Source organism: Zingiber officinale, chromosome 8A (assembly GCF_018446385.1).
Source record: "Zingiber officinale cultivar Zhangliang chromosome 8A, Zo_v1.1, whole genome shotgun sequence".
Taxonomy (NCBI): domain Eukaryota; kingdom Viridiplantae; phylum Streptophyta; class Magnoliopsida; order Zingiberales; family Zingiberaceae; genus Zingiber; species Zingiber officinale.
The window spans coordinates 14,722,471-14,737,161 of record NC_056000.1 but is presented as its reverse complement, the minus strand read 5'-3'; the positions used below and the strand labels follow the sequence as shown (position 1 = coordinate 14,737,161).

General features: G+C 35.2%; 1 protein-coding gene across 2 annotated transcripts in view; it reads left to right on the top strand.

Annotated features, from left to right (window-relative positions):
* Positions 1-172: 172 nt before the first annotated feature.
* LOC122012650 (protein RNA-directed DNA methylation 3-like) overlaps positions 173-14,691 on the top strand; it is a 29,209-nt gene continuing 14,690 nt past the window's right edge. For both annotated transcript variants that reach the window (XM_042569257.1, XM_042569256.1), the window contains exons 1-4: positions 173-479; positions 6,604-6,824; positions 6,909-7,064; positions 14,437-14,595. In XM_042569257.1, the coding sequence (XP_042425191.1) occupies positions 242-479; positions 6,604-6,824; positions 6,909-7,064; positions 14,437-14,595 (774 nt within the window). In that variant the 5' untranslated portion in view covers positions 173-241. The remainder of the gene's footprint in view (positions 480-6,603; positions 6,825-6,908; positions 7,065-14,436; positions 14,596-14,691) is intronic.

Here is a 14,691-nt window from a genome sequence, read left to right as displayed (position 1 = left end):
AATTCGAGAATAGTTTACTTTATCGTGAACCGATTCTATTGCAAGTTGTCCAGTCGCTTGGAATTATTTCATACCGTACGATACATGACACGTGGTAGGATCGTTTATGGTTGATCAATTCCTCCGGCACTACCCACCCATAAGTTACCCTCGAATCTCGATTAATGTGGAAGGGTAATAAAACGGAGCAGCAGCACACGGCGGTGATCATTTTCTATCTCTTCGTCCCAGACATAGGGTCATGGCTCTCAAAAGGAAGGGAAAGCAGGTCGCCGGAAAAGCTCCGGCCACGGTGGCTGACGGTTCTTCTTCTGGAAAGAGGAAAATGACCGCTTCCGAGAGCTCAAACGGAGGATCCAGCAAGAGGAAACGGAAGCGCTCCGGGGTCCTCCAGTTCGTTGACGACGTGGCTGCCGAAGCCGACTCAGACTATGAGAGCGATGGGGATCTTGAGATGGAAGAAGAAGATGAGGACGAAGGTATAATATCGCAACCCATTTCTTGTACATTTCTCTTCTAGGGTTTCGGATCTGTTGGCTATACGTGGTCTCTGAGGTTTTTGGAGTTTTGGTAGTTTTGTCTTGTGGTTCTGGAAGTCAAATGATGGGTTTTGCGTTGGTGGTAAAGCGGTGTAAAATCATCATCAAATGACACTAAAGTTTTTCCAATTTCTTGCTTATGGTCTCTTGAGTTAAGTACATTTGTAAGATGCCTTGAACCTGTTTTTCTGAGCTACTTTGTTTAAATGCGTTTTGTATCTTTATTTTAGTGCATTTTAGCAAAATCCTTGTCCAAGTTCGACTGATATCACATATTGTCCCTATTATGTTGATATTTGTTTCTCAATGCGGCGTTTGATGGTGTCTTAGTTGAGTTAGTTGCATATTTCTTGTATGGACATTATGTTGTTGTTTACTACAACGCTTTTTGTTCAGTTTAACATGCTAATCTCTTTTGAAATTCTATTGTGGTCTTGAATCCACTATTAGCTGTATGAAGGTTGTCTGGCTAAGTAGGTAGTGACCATTTTGCACTTCTCCATTCCCAAAACGATGGAAGCATGCTCATTTCTTTGAAGAGTATGTGTTTAAGGATTCAGACAGAGATCAAGCTCAACATTTGTTGCACTGCCATAGTACACTAAGAAAATGAATAAAAATAAGCATTGATATCCATTGAGACTGTACCAAGCAGTGTACTGCTCCTACCATCTGTTATCCCAACTGTGCTAATCATGCTTCCTGTGGGCAATTCCTAACTAACAACTCAAAACTAGTGTCTTTCTTTTGGTCATCTCTCAAGACCATGAATGTTGTTTCCACTGAGTGGCAAGGACGGTTTTTAAATGCTATGAAGAACATAATCACATTTGACCAGCTACTTTTTTTTTTAGCTTCATGAGAATATCTGATTGTCTGTTGGTACCCTATCCTAGTATTGCGCATTAAATCCAAATTTCTTTTCTAGCTGCCTGTAAATTGTCCTAGTCTGTTATTATTGAACATGTGTTGACTAGATTTAGTGAAACCCTATGTTGCATGGATACGGATACGGGTATCGTATCGGATACAACACAGATACGGCGATACAATTTTTTTTTAAAATATAAGACACGATACGGCTAGGATACGACGATTATTAAAAAAATAAAAACATTATATTATATATATATATATATATATATATATAGTATTAAAAATTAGAAATCCTAAAATAGAAAATCATGTTCATATTACATCAACCATACTATCCATTACAAACAAAGAGTAAACATAACAAAATGCAACACACCAAATACATCTTAAACAAGAAAAAAAAAATCAAACATCCATATGAGTCTCATCACCAACACCACATTCGTTAGTAAATAAGACGGACTCCAATTCATGTTCATCAAGAGACAAATTGGCAATTTCAAGGATAGCAGCACCCACCATGCCCATGGAATCAAATCCATATACTCCAACATCCCACATCTTACTTTCTCCTTCATTATAATGTGAGCATCTCCTAGATAAAAGACGAAGATTATAGTGAACACATACCAAATCTTTCGCTCTTTGTGATGTTACCTTGTTCCTCTTCAACGAGTGTATGAAATTGTAGGTGCTCCAATTTCTCTCACAAGAACAATTTCTCTCACAAGAAGAAGAAGAAGAAGAAGAAGAAGAAGAAGATGGATGACCAAGTAGCTTTAAAGCTAAACTTTGAAGAGTTGATGTAGAAGCACAATGGATAACCTACCACTTAGTTGGAGACATCAAATCTCTATCACGTATTGAATCATTATCAGAAAAATCATCAACGGCCTATGAAAAAGAGGCAAACTCTTCATTAACACTTCTTCGTTCAGATGAATTGGAGTAATATCTTTCAATGCACTTTTTTCCTTTCCCTTGAAATTTCGATGTCCCTATGAGGAGGAAGACGATTTGGAGATTCTTGGAGCCACTCATGGCTATAATACCTATATAAAAAGATTGACAGTTTAACATCATTCATGAACTAATATTTCTAATTTGCTAAAATTTAAAAAGTTAAAATTTTTTAGAGCTTTACTTTGGATTCAAAGAATGTGCCAAACAATGTAGAGGTGCATTGCTTTTATTCCATCGCTCTACTAGAATATTATGAACAACCTCATAAAACTTTGAATCTTCATTATGAGGCCCCTTTGAGATAGCAACTTGCATTTTCTCTATCATTTCTTCCTGCCACTCATAGACTAAATGAAGACAAGGTTGATCAATGTCTACTTTCCTTAGCATCGCATAAATTGGACTTGTGAAAGCAAGTATATAATCAATCTTTTCCCAAAATTGATCATCCAATATCTTGTACTTTACTACTCTAGCCTTCACTACATCATCCTCCTTATACAAATCCCATCTTTCACTAGTCACCATGTTTTCAAGACATTTTTTTGATTTGTCTTAACCTTTTAAGCATAATGATCGTGGAAGCAGATCTAGTATCCACAAGTGATATCATCTTCAAGTTTGAGTTATCGTTGAACATCGATAATCTCATATTGTGATTCATGATAAAATTCTTGATCGTTGAAGCATCATTTGCTACTTTTGCTATCCACTTGCACTCATCAAAGGCTTCTTTGTTTTGTAGAGAGTCAATCGGTGCACAAATATTCTTCAAAGAAAGATTTAATGTGCACACAATGCAAGGAGTCCAAAATATGTGTGGGTACTTTGCCTCAACGAGTAACCTGGCTCCTTTGCAAACAGGAGCATTATCGGTGACCACTTGGACAACATTTTGATGTCCCACTTCATTTATGACATTAATGAGCAATTTAGAGATGAAAGCTTTATCCTTGTACTCACCTTCACAATTTATCGCCTTTAAAAACATAGGATCACCTTCACACACGGCCATGATATTAATTTGCGGTCTTCTTTGCACATCCGATCACTCATCACTACAAATACTAACTCCCTTTTGTTTCCAAGCAGCTTTTGTTGGCTCCAAAGGCTTTCCAATATGAGCTTTTTCTTTTTGAAGAAGTGAAGTTCTCAATAAATTGTATTCAGGTGGAAGATAACCTGGAATTGTTCGTTGAGTAGCCAAACTGAAAGCATGAACATAATAAGGATTCTTAGTAATATTGAATGATAATCCCCTGGTGTTAAATAACCTTGTAATTTCAGAGTGGAGCTTATCTTTGACATTCAAGTTAAAAGCTTTTTCAAGCGGGCCAAGTGGTTCTTTCCTCCTTTGTTGGATCATCATTTTGCAAAATACCACTAGATCAAAATGAGGATTTTGAAGCCATATTTGATGATCCAGATGATGAAGGCAACGAAACTTCTTTCTGTTTAGAATTCTTCTTTTTGAATTCTGCATCGTCAATAAGCTGTTGCATACGTTTCATTTGATCCATTGTAACAGCCGTACAATCAGCAATTCCAGCACCTTTTTGTTTTAACAGGTCTGCTTTCACCCTTGAATATGATCCTTTGCACACTTTACTATATATATTGCATGACCAAGTGACATTTCCTCCTCCAACTTCCTTTTTTACCTTGGTTACAAATTTTCACAAAGGAGGATAATCATCAACATCCTCCTGGGCACTCTCATTTTGAAAACTTTTCATGGCAAATAGGCTGAAAATAACAATCAAGAAGCAGCGGAGAGGGGCTTATTGTTAAATTTACCAGAAACTTACCAAAAGCAAAAACAAATTCGTGATCTCAGAAGAAAAAACAAAAAAGTAACTTACCAGAAAGAGGGCAGCAACGGGGGGTGACGGCAGGCTTCTGCGAAGCGGCGGGCGGCTGCTGCAAGCAACAGTGGGCCACGGAGAGAGGTGGAGACGTCGCGATGAAGAAAGGTCGCGTCACAATGAAGAAAGAATCGGGAGCAGGGAGTAATTAGTGTTTTTTTCATTTTAATAAGTAGTCCTTAGAATTTTATTGTTTTTCAATTTTACCCTCGAAATATTTAATTGTTTTTGCAATTGAGCCAAAACGTGTTCGGAAACATGTCCCATTCATGCCCTAGCCTTATCTGACTAGTCAAACTTTAAAAAGTCAACAACACGATTTTTTTAGTGTCCGGCATGTGAATTTCCGTGTCGTGTACGTGTCTGACACTTCAAAAAAAATATTTTTTTGGAGTGTCTGTGCTACACAGGTGAAATCTATTTATGTGATATTTATTGACACCTTCTGTTACTGAACACAAACAAATCAAATGAGCTTTTTTTTAAAAAATTTTGGTGTTGACCTCGGGATGTCTGCACACCACATTCTATGCGATATCATTCCCGTTTTGTGGCTGTAGCAACAAAGTGAAACCCTTCAAATAGTGCAGTTACATTGATTTGGATCTCTGCAAATTGACACAAAATCCTTTGGATTTAACTTGCTCACTCCTTGACCAAACAACTGGCTACAATATGAGAATTTTTAGGTGGGTGAAATATTATAAAGAGATTGAAGAATAAAAAAATAGAGAAATTTATGTCGATGGTTTTTGCATATACTAATTGTTGGGAGAGGAAGATACAGAGAATAATGATTAGAAACTAGTTAGATGTAATGGATGTTACAGTAGAACCAATCCTTTATTTTTATGGCTAAATTTTCATCTTTAATCTTGTAGTTTATCTAATTGTGCAAGTTGGTAATTTTTCTGGTCAATCAATCATAATTTTTGGGCAATGATTTACTTTTTTTTTTGTCATGTACTTTAACCTTGAGTGGTTACTTATAATCATGGTTTGAAATTTTATGTTGTTTTGGGCGACAGGAAGAAATATTCCATTTGGGTAAGTTACTAGAACTAGATAATGATTGGCATTGACAATCTCTCTTGTGCTATCTATGTTGATAAGTATCCTGCCCTGCCTACACTTGGTATGTTTCAGCATATTTAAGTAATATTTTTTTTCTTTTTTTTTAAAAAAAATTTTAATTTGATTGATTCTTTAATGTCTAAGATTTTTTTTTTAAAAGTAAACAAATTAAATGGAATAAGAATATAGGGGAAATATTTGCGTAAATTTATCTTGACATACATTAAAGTAAAATTAAATAAAAATCATTTTCAATCTAACTATTTAACTGATATAATTTTACTAACTGATGTGGTTCTGTAAAGTGAAAAAGTTGAGTGAAAGAGGATTAAGTGACTAAATAATTTATCTCAACATGCTTTAGTACATGTCAAAGTGTGCCGAGCATTGGCATGGATCTTCTTTTCTTTCTTGCCAAAAGATTAGAGTCGTACCTAGTGCAATAAAATTTTAAATTGGCCATAGCTAATATTTATACTTTAGATTTTAGAAGTAAATAAAGTGAAAACATAATAAAGAGGTAAGATTCATCTAGTTTCATGTTGGTATTTTTGGACGCCAGACAATTGTTGGCACATCAAAATGCTGTATTGGACAATTCATAGATCAAAAGTCCAATATGGAGCGATGCTTTAAACCTTGCTCCCATCAAATGCATGACATTGACACTGATTTTACTATTTGGTATTAGCAAAGTGTAATAGTTGAGATGCTTAGAATATTTTATAATTTATTGCTCTAAAATTTTAATTTAAATATTTTTTAAAATGTAATTTCTCTCTCTCTCTCTCTCTCTCTCTCTATATATATATATAAAATGTTGAAGGGGAGCTTTGGCGTAATGGTAAAGTTGCTATTGTGTGATCTAGAAGTCATGAATTTAAGTCTCGGAAACAATCTCTAGTAAAATAGTATAAGATTGAGTACAATAGACCCTTCCTAGGATTGTGCACTGGCTGGAGCTTCGTGCACTAGCTTGCTCTTTATCTTTTGTAGATTTATTCTGAACTAAAAAAGTCAAGTCAAGTGAATGTGAATGAGGATCATAGATGTAAAATATATTTAAATTCATCAAGGCACACTTATGAGTGTCTATATATGGAAACTGTATCATTTTTGTTGGAGACCAAAATTTTGGCATGACACAAGATTTTAAACCTTGCATATAATATATAAATTTTGTAAATTCTATTATTCATTATTGTGGTTAGTTAAAGGAATCACTGTGGTCTTTTAGAAGAGTTTGCTGTATCTTTTATTTTCTCAGCTTGCAATCCATTTCACAGATAATTTCAAGTTGGAGAATGAAAAACTTGGAGTTGGAAAGTCTCATCACCTTCCATTTTTAGTAAAAGAGGAGGAATTGAGTGGTGATGAACTTGAAGAGCTTATCAAAGAACGGTATGGACCTGGTTCGGAGCATGTCATACACAATGATAATCCTATTGAATGTGAGGACAAGGAAGTTGGAGAATTAGGTATGCCCATCTGGAAAGTGAAATGCATGGTAAGTTAGAATATCTTCTGATTATACCAGTATTGCTAAAAATGTTTGCCCTCCCAAGTGCACTTTGCAATTGATTACTTTCAGGTTGGACGCGAACAGCAGATGGCTTTCTGTCTGATGCAAAAATATGTTGAATTGGACTTCTTGGAAGCCAAACTGCATATTGTATCTGCATTTGCTCTTGAACATGTAAAAGGCCATGTTTTTTTTGAAGCTGACAAATTATCTGATGTTATGGAGGTACTTTTTTTTCTGAAGCTGAAAATTTTATTAGCACATTGATCACTTGCATATGGTTTGGCTTGGTATTATATGCTATTTCTATCTGGTAACTCTACATTTGAATTTTTGATCTGCCTGGATCGTTTAATCAACCTAGGCTGCAGACAGTCAACTTCCCTAGGCTCCGGTATCTTGGCTCTCTTTCTAAAAGGGGCGCCTAATGGTGACTGCCTAGTAACTAGGTGGCTGTCTAGGCTGCGTTTTAGAACAACAGTGAAGATGTCGGGACCTTGCTATAAATCATATAGCTTGAGACTAAGGATTGCAAATCTGACTATTTCTCAGTCGTGACATAGTTCAGGTTGTTGATTGCAGGATTTGAGTGGGAGACATTTTTGGACACAAGCAAAGAATGCTGTTGGTAGTGGAACTGGAGAAGTGGATGAGGGACATCATTTCTAGATATCAGGTTAACTGAAAAGAATTGTCAACTTGTGAATGTGGCGGATGCAAATGTGGCAGTGACAGTTGGCGTTGTGACAGAAATCAAGAATGAACAATTCGGTATTAAACATATTGTAGAAGGTGGTGCAGAGAGATTTAACATAGTAGATGTCATTCTTAGGGTTCATCTTCTTGAAGAGAAAAGATGGAGAGTGACAGCCCGGATCCTCTGGACCGCTTTTTGCGGTCCAGGGGAGGGCCCCTTGATATGTATTGGTGGGGATGAATAGTCCCCACCTATTTTATAAGTGGGACCCTCCATTCCACCAATGCATGTCAAGGGACCATCCCCTGGACAGCAAATGCGGTCCAGAGGATCTGCCCTCGGAGAGTGAGGGATAAGCCTAAGAATCAAATCTCTCTCTTATTTTCTTCGGCGATTTACCAAAAGGCGCACACATGTTTTTGAATTGATCAAAAGGCACATTATACTTTGGTAATTACCAAAGGACACACCTTTTTCCAATTTTACCCTTCTGCCAAATTTGATTATTTCTCTTTTTCTTTCCTCTCTCTCATACATGCAACCTCTCTTCTCTTTCTTTTCCTCTCCTCTCTTCTCTTTCCCCTCTCTTTGCATGCATGCATAACTATTGTGGACAACTTAATTTTCCTCTCCTCTCCTCTTTCCTCTCTTTCATACATAGCTTTTTGAAAATAGCACAACTTAATTACATTATCTTTTGGCACCACCACATGCCTAATTTCCCGGAGATTAGGACCACGTTGGGCTTTAGAGCTATTCTTCTAATAACATTTAAACACCTGGATAAGCCGAAATAAGTAATGAAGGGCACTGTTGGACTTTTTGTAGCTTCATAAATCCATAGGACTTACTATCAAGGTCCATCAGTGTGTTTTGATCAAAATTTAAATGGACCTAGATAGGTGATTGGACCCTTTTTAGATCATGTGAATTTCTGAGGCTACAGAAAGTCAAACGGTGTCCTCCATTACTTATTTTGGCTTTTTCGGAGGTGTTAAAATGTTATTGGAAGATTTGGTTTTGAATTCCAACGTGGGTCCGTTGGGTCTCATATTAGGCCCAACCTCCGGAGAAGCTAAAATAAGCAATGGAGGGCATCGTTGGACTCCTTGTAGCCTCAGAAATCAACATGACCTGAAATGAGTCCAATCGGACATATCTAGGTCCATTAGTGGATTTCGACCTAGTGAATTTTAAACCTGTGGGTTTTGATCGAAACCCATGGACCTGGGCAGGTCTGATTGCAGCCATTTCATGGATTTGTGAGGTTGCAAGGAGTCTAACGGTACCCTCTATTACTTATTTTGGCTTCTCTGGAGGTGTTAAAATGTTTTTGGAAGAACTAGCTCTAAACCCCAATGTGGTCTTGGTCTCCGAGAAATCAGGCTCGTGTTAGTGCCAAAAGATAATGTCATTAAGCTGTTGAATTGATTTTCAAAAATCAAAACCACAATAGTTATTCATGCATGCAAAAAAACGAGAGGAAAGAGAGGAGAGAAGAGAGAAGAGAGAAGAGAGGTTGCATGCATAGGAGAGGAAAGAGAAGAGAAAAAGCCAAATTTGGCATAAGAGTAAAATTGGAAAAAGGTGTGCCCTTTTGTAATTACCAAAGTATAGTACACTTTTTGATCAATTTTCTGTGTGCGTCCTTTGGTAAAATGAAGATGTATATTTGGAGAGATAAATTTAAGAATATGTCTGCCAAAAATTAGATGGAAAATTAATTAACACTTGTGGATTAGAAAAAAGTGACCATCTTCATTTACATCCTTTTAGAGCTACAACTCAAACGATAAATTTCTTTTGATCCCTCCCTTCCACTCTGTCTTTTTATATATTTGTCATATGTGGATTAGAAAAAAGTGACCATCCCCTCATGTACATCCTTTTAAGGAGGCAACTCAAAGGATAAATTCCTTTTGATCCTTCCCCTCAACTTTATGACTTTTTAGATATTCGTCCTTTTAATTTGCCATCACTTCATGGGAAACAAGGCCTTGGAGGGAAATTCATGTGTGGATGATGGGGATTTGATGTGAGATTGAAGAAGGCTTTGGTGCCAAATTGATGCAGATTAATAGCATATGATGCCAAACTAGGAAGGGTTAGATATTCTAATGGTCTCTGTGAGAAAACTACATGGTGAGAAAGAACTACATGTTAAAAGGACGGGAGTTGAAGATTATTGCCTTCATGCTAGTGGTTGGCCTAGCCAATCAGCCACTAAGCCAACATTAGATATTATATCGAATAGTATTATCAGGGCATACGAAGAAGAGTCTTGGCATAATAGTAAAAGTTGCTACCATGTAATCTTGAGGTCACGGTTCGAGTCACGGAAACAACTTCTCTGCATACAATATGTCCAATGTGTTCCGATCCTTCCTCGGGACTTGCATTGGTGGGAGTTTATGCATCGGGCTGCCCTTCAGTAATACAGGACTACTAAAGCCTTTAAAGATGCAAAAACAAATAAGAAGTGCTGCTACAATAACTCCATAGATTTTGCACTAAAAAAAATAGTCTTTGCACTCCAAATAGAAAAAATCAAAACAAACTTAATGGGTATCATGGGGATTCGCTAATTGATTCATTCTTCAGTCTATTACATAAAATTTAAAAAAATAATGAAATTTTTAGATTGTGAAGATGCCTTTGTATCAGTTGCTATTGGAATATGAGGCAATATTTGAAAGAAACGACATCTTTGTTATGATTGATCTCTTTCATGAGATTTGTTCTTGTTGAAACATGACGACTAGAAGATTAGATTATGGAATGCGCTTGTTAGCTTTTGCTTTGTGTTAGCTAAATATATAACAGTTGAAATTGAATTTGGTATATTAATCCAAATACACTTATTTAACTTGTTATCTAAGTGTTAACTAGCCTCTGTATATATTTCCCGCTAATCTCCGCTTTGAAAATTATTTTATTTTGGTGCAATTGGGTGCGAATTTATAGGAATTATATGTATAAATTTTATATATTTTATCTACAAGTTGTTTATATTCTTGTTAAAATTGGTCAATATTATTTAAGTATAAGAAATTTTATATTATTAATCTAGCCAAGTTATTGGTTTTAATTTTCATAGCACGTGAAGCAATTTTATTGAAGATACCACTAAAAACATCCTAAAGAATCTAAAAGTTATTTATAGGATTTTGCAAGACATTTTGTTGCAATTTTAATGTTTGGATGGTTTTTATATATTATGATGTTTTGATTTGTTCTAAAAGTAAAATAAACTATTTTTCTAAAAGTAAAATGAACTATTTTTCTAAAAGTACAACAATAACAACCAACCAATCATTTTCCCACTAGGTGGGGTCGGTTGTATGAATCGTTTTATGCCATTGAGCTTTATCTCCTATTATATCATCATTTATATTTAAATAAATTTTATCTTGTTTTATTGTTGCTAACCAAGTCTTTTTTGGTCTTCTTCTTCCTCGTTTGATATGTATGTTTATCATAGTTTCACATCGCCTAACTGGAGTATTTATTGGTCGTCTAAGTACATGTCTGTACCATCTTAAATGTGTCTCTCGGAGTTTTTCCTCAATAGATGCAACTCCGACTTTCTATCTAATGCTCTCATTTCTTATTTTGTCCATCCTCGTATGTCCACACATCCACCTTAACATCCTCATCTCTGCAACTCTCATCTTCTGCTCATGTGCTCGAGTCATAGCTCAACATTCAACTCCATATAACATAGCAGGTCTAACTGCCGTTTTATAGAACTTACCTTTAAGCTTAAGAGGTATTTTACGGTCACATAAACACTCGACGTTCTCCTCCATTTCATCCATCCTGCTTGTATTCTATATAAGACATTTCTCTCAATCCCTCCATCATTTTGCTAAAATGATCCTAAATATTTAAATCTCTTGGTTCCGGGCAACTCGTCTTCTCCTATCTTAACAATTGTTTTATTACTTCTAATATTACTAAACTTAAATTCCATATATTCTATCTTTAATTTACTAAGCTTAAAATCTTTCTCTTCTAGTGTTTCCCTCCAAGATTCTAATTTAGCATTTACTCCTTCACGTGTCTCATCTACCAAAATAATATCATCTGCAAACAACATGCACCAAGGTACTGTGTCTTGAATGTGCGTAGTGAGTTCGTCCATAATTAGTGTAAAAAGATAGAGACTTAGAGCTGATCCTTGATGTAATCCTATCTTTATTGGAAATGCTTCAATTACTCTGCCTGAAATCTTTACTCTGGTCGTTACATCCCCATACATATCCTTAATTAGTTCAATATATGTTACGCTAACACCTCTCTTTTTTAAAATTCTCCATATAACTTCTCTTGAGACTCTGTCATAAGTTTTTTCTAAGTCAATGAATATCATGTGTAGATCTTGTTTTTGCTCTTGATATTTTTCAATTAATTGTCTAAAAAGGTGTATAGCTTCTATTGTCGACTTTCCAGGCATGAACCCAAATTGATTTTCTGTCACTGTGGTCTCCTTCCTTAATTTTTTTTCTATTTACTTTTTCCCAAAGTTTCATAGTATGACTCATTAGTGTAATACTCCTATAGTTTGCATAATTTTGTACATCTCCCTTGTTCTTATATAAGGAAACTAAAGTACTTATCCACTATTGATCAAACATTTTTTTCGTTTTCAATATCATGTTAAATAATTTTGTAAGTCATTCAATACCTTGTTTCCCTAAGCACTTCGATACTTCTATCGGAATATCATCTGGTCTAATGACTTTTCCATTGTGCATCTCATTTAAAATTTGTTTTACTTCTGAAGTTTGAATTCTACGATAAAAATTAAATTTCTATGCTCATTTGACCTACTTAAATTACCTAAGTTAAGTTGGTCACCTAAACTTTCATTAAAAAGTTGATGAAAATACTTCTTCCACCGTTCTTTTATTTCTCCATCGTTTACTAATACCCTATTATATTCATCTTTAATATATTTTATTTGGCTAAGATCTCTTGTTTTCCTTTCTCTTACTTTAGTTATTCTATAACTGTTTCTTTCCTCTTTTTTTTTTAATCCAATTTTTGATATAATCGTTCAAAAATTTCATTTTTTGCTTCACTCACTACTTTCTTAGCTTCTTTCTTGGCTATTGTATATTTTTTTAAGTTTTCCTCGGTCTTACAAATATATAATTCCTTATAAGCTATTCGTTTTTTTTTCACTTTCTCTTTTACTTTCTTATTCTACCACCAAGATTCTTTTCTTAGTGGTGCATGTTCCTTTGACTCACCAAGTACATTCTTAGCTACTATTTTCAATTTTGATACCATCTTATCCCATGTTGTATTAGAATCATTGTATATTTCACCTAATGCTTGTACTTCTACATTCTCCTTAAATATATTTTGCTTCCCATCCTTTAACTTCAACCACTTAATTATAGGAATTGTATATATTTTCTTTCTATTGATACTATATTTGAGGCGTATATCCAACACTACTATCCTATGTTGGGTAGTTAAGCTTTCTTCAGGGATGACTTTGCAATCTTTACAAATCTTTCTATCCTTCTTCTTAATTATAAGAAAGTCAATTTGCGATTTATTATTCCTACTTTTGAATGTGACTAAGTGTTTTTCTCTTTTCTTAAAAAACGTATTAGTTAATATAAGGCCATATGCTATCGCAAAATCTAATATAGTTTTTCATTCCTCATTCCTCGTTCCAAACCCATAACTTCCATGTACTCTCTCATATTCCTCATTTTTCACTCCGACATGTCCATTTAGATCACCTCCTATTAAAATCATTTCATTTGATTGAATATTTTGTAATATTTCATTTAAGTCCTCCCAAAACCTCGATTTGGTAGCTTCATCTAATCTTACTTGTGGTGCATATACGCTAATTATGTTCATAGTCTCTTTTACCATTATTATCTTAAGGGCTATAATTTTACCCCCTTTTTTAACTACTCTACAAACTATCTACAATAATATCCACTCCATTTCTTGTTTTATTCTTTTTAGTGTACCATAACTTAAAACCTGAGTTTTCTATCATCTTTGCCTTCTCGCCTGTCCATTTTGTCTCTTGTACACACAAAATACTAATTCTTCTCCTAATCATTATATCTACTACCTCTATTGATTTATTAGTGAGAGTTCCTATGTTCCATGTTCTAAATCTTAGATTATTAGTTTTCCTATCATATTTGTTCTTATCCAACTTATGGTGTGAGAACTCTTGCCTATTTAATACTACACCCAAGTTCTCATAGAGATATAGTGGTCCTTGCTGAGACGTTATAGTTGGATCCTGTAACGCGAACTTTTGCATATTTAGCACCACACCCGAGTTCTAGAGATGTAGCGGTCCTTGCCGAGACGTTACAGTTGGACCTTGTAACGCGAACTCTTGTATATTTAGCACCACACCCGAGTTCTAGAGATGTAGCGGTCCTTGTCGAGACGTTACAGTCGGACCCTGCAACGCGTTCCTTCCGGGGAACAACCTAGCATTAGCACAATAGTTTAATGGATTCATTCATTGAATATTTGCCATAGTTTGACGTTGGCTGGCAACTTAACACAACCCTCTTCCTTTATCTGGGCTTGGGACAGACCATGACCGGATAATTTTAAAATAATTTAATAATTTTAGTGTCACCGGTTCTCTCATATTTTTTTTGTTTGCATTGCAGTTTTTAGCCTAGAAATAGCCAAAATTTGGTTAAATATCTTGTAATATATTTTAACCGTATCAAATTGAATATATGCAAAATGAATGTGGCACCTTTCCTGATCCAACATGCCTTATTTTGTCATTCATTTAACCCATGATTGTTAATCTTCCTTAGGGCCTACAATATTTCTCCTTTTTCTAAATTTTACTCTAGTTATATGCTGTATGTGCTCAGAATGTTTTATATGCAGGCATGCAAAGGGTTTTGTAATATCTATCCAAGTAGAATCAATCTTGTCCCAAGAAATGAAGTTCCTAACTTGCTTACTAGCTCGAGTAAATTATCTGAAGTATCTGAAGGTGCATGGGTTCGATTGAAGAGTGGAAAATATAAAGGGGATTTAGCAAAGGTTATATGAGGTTCTTTTTGCATTTTTTAAATTTGAAACTCATGAAGATTTTCATCACTGCTTGTTACTGATAGTTTGTCTCATGATTTTTTGTAG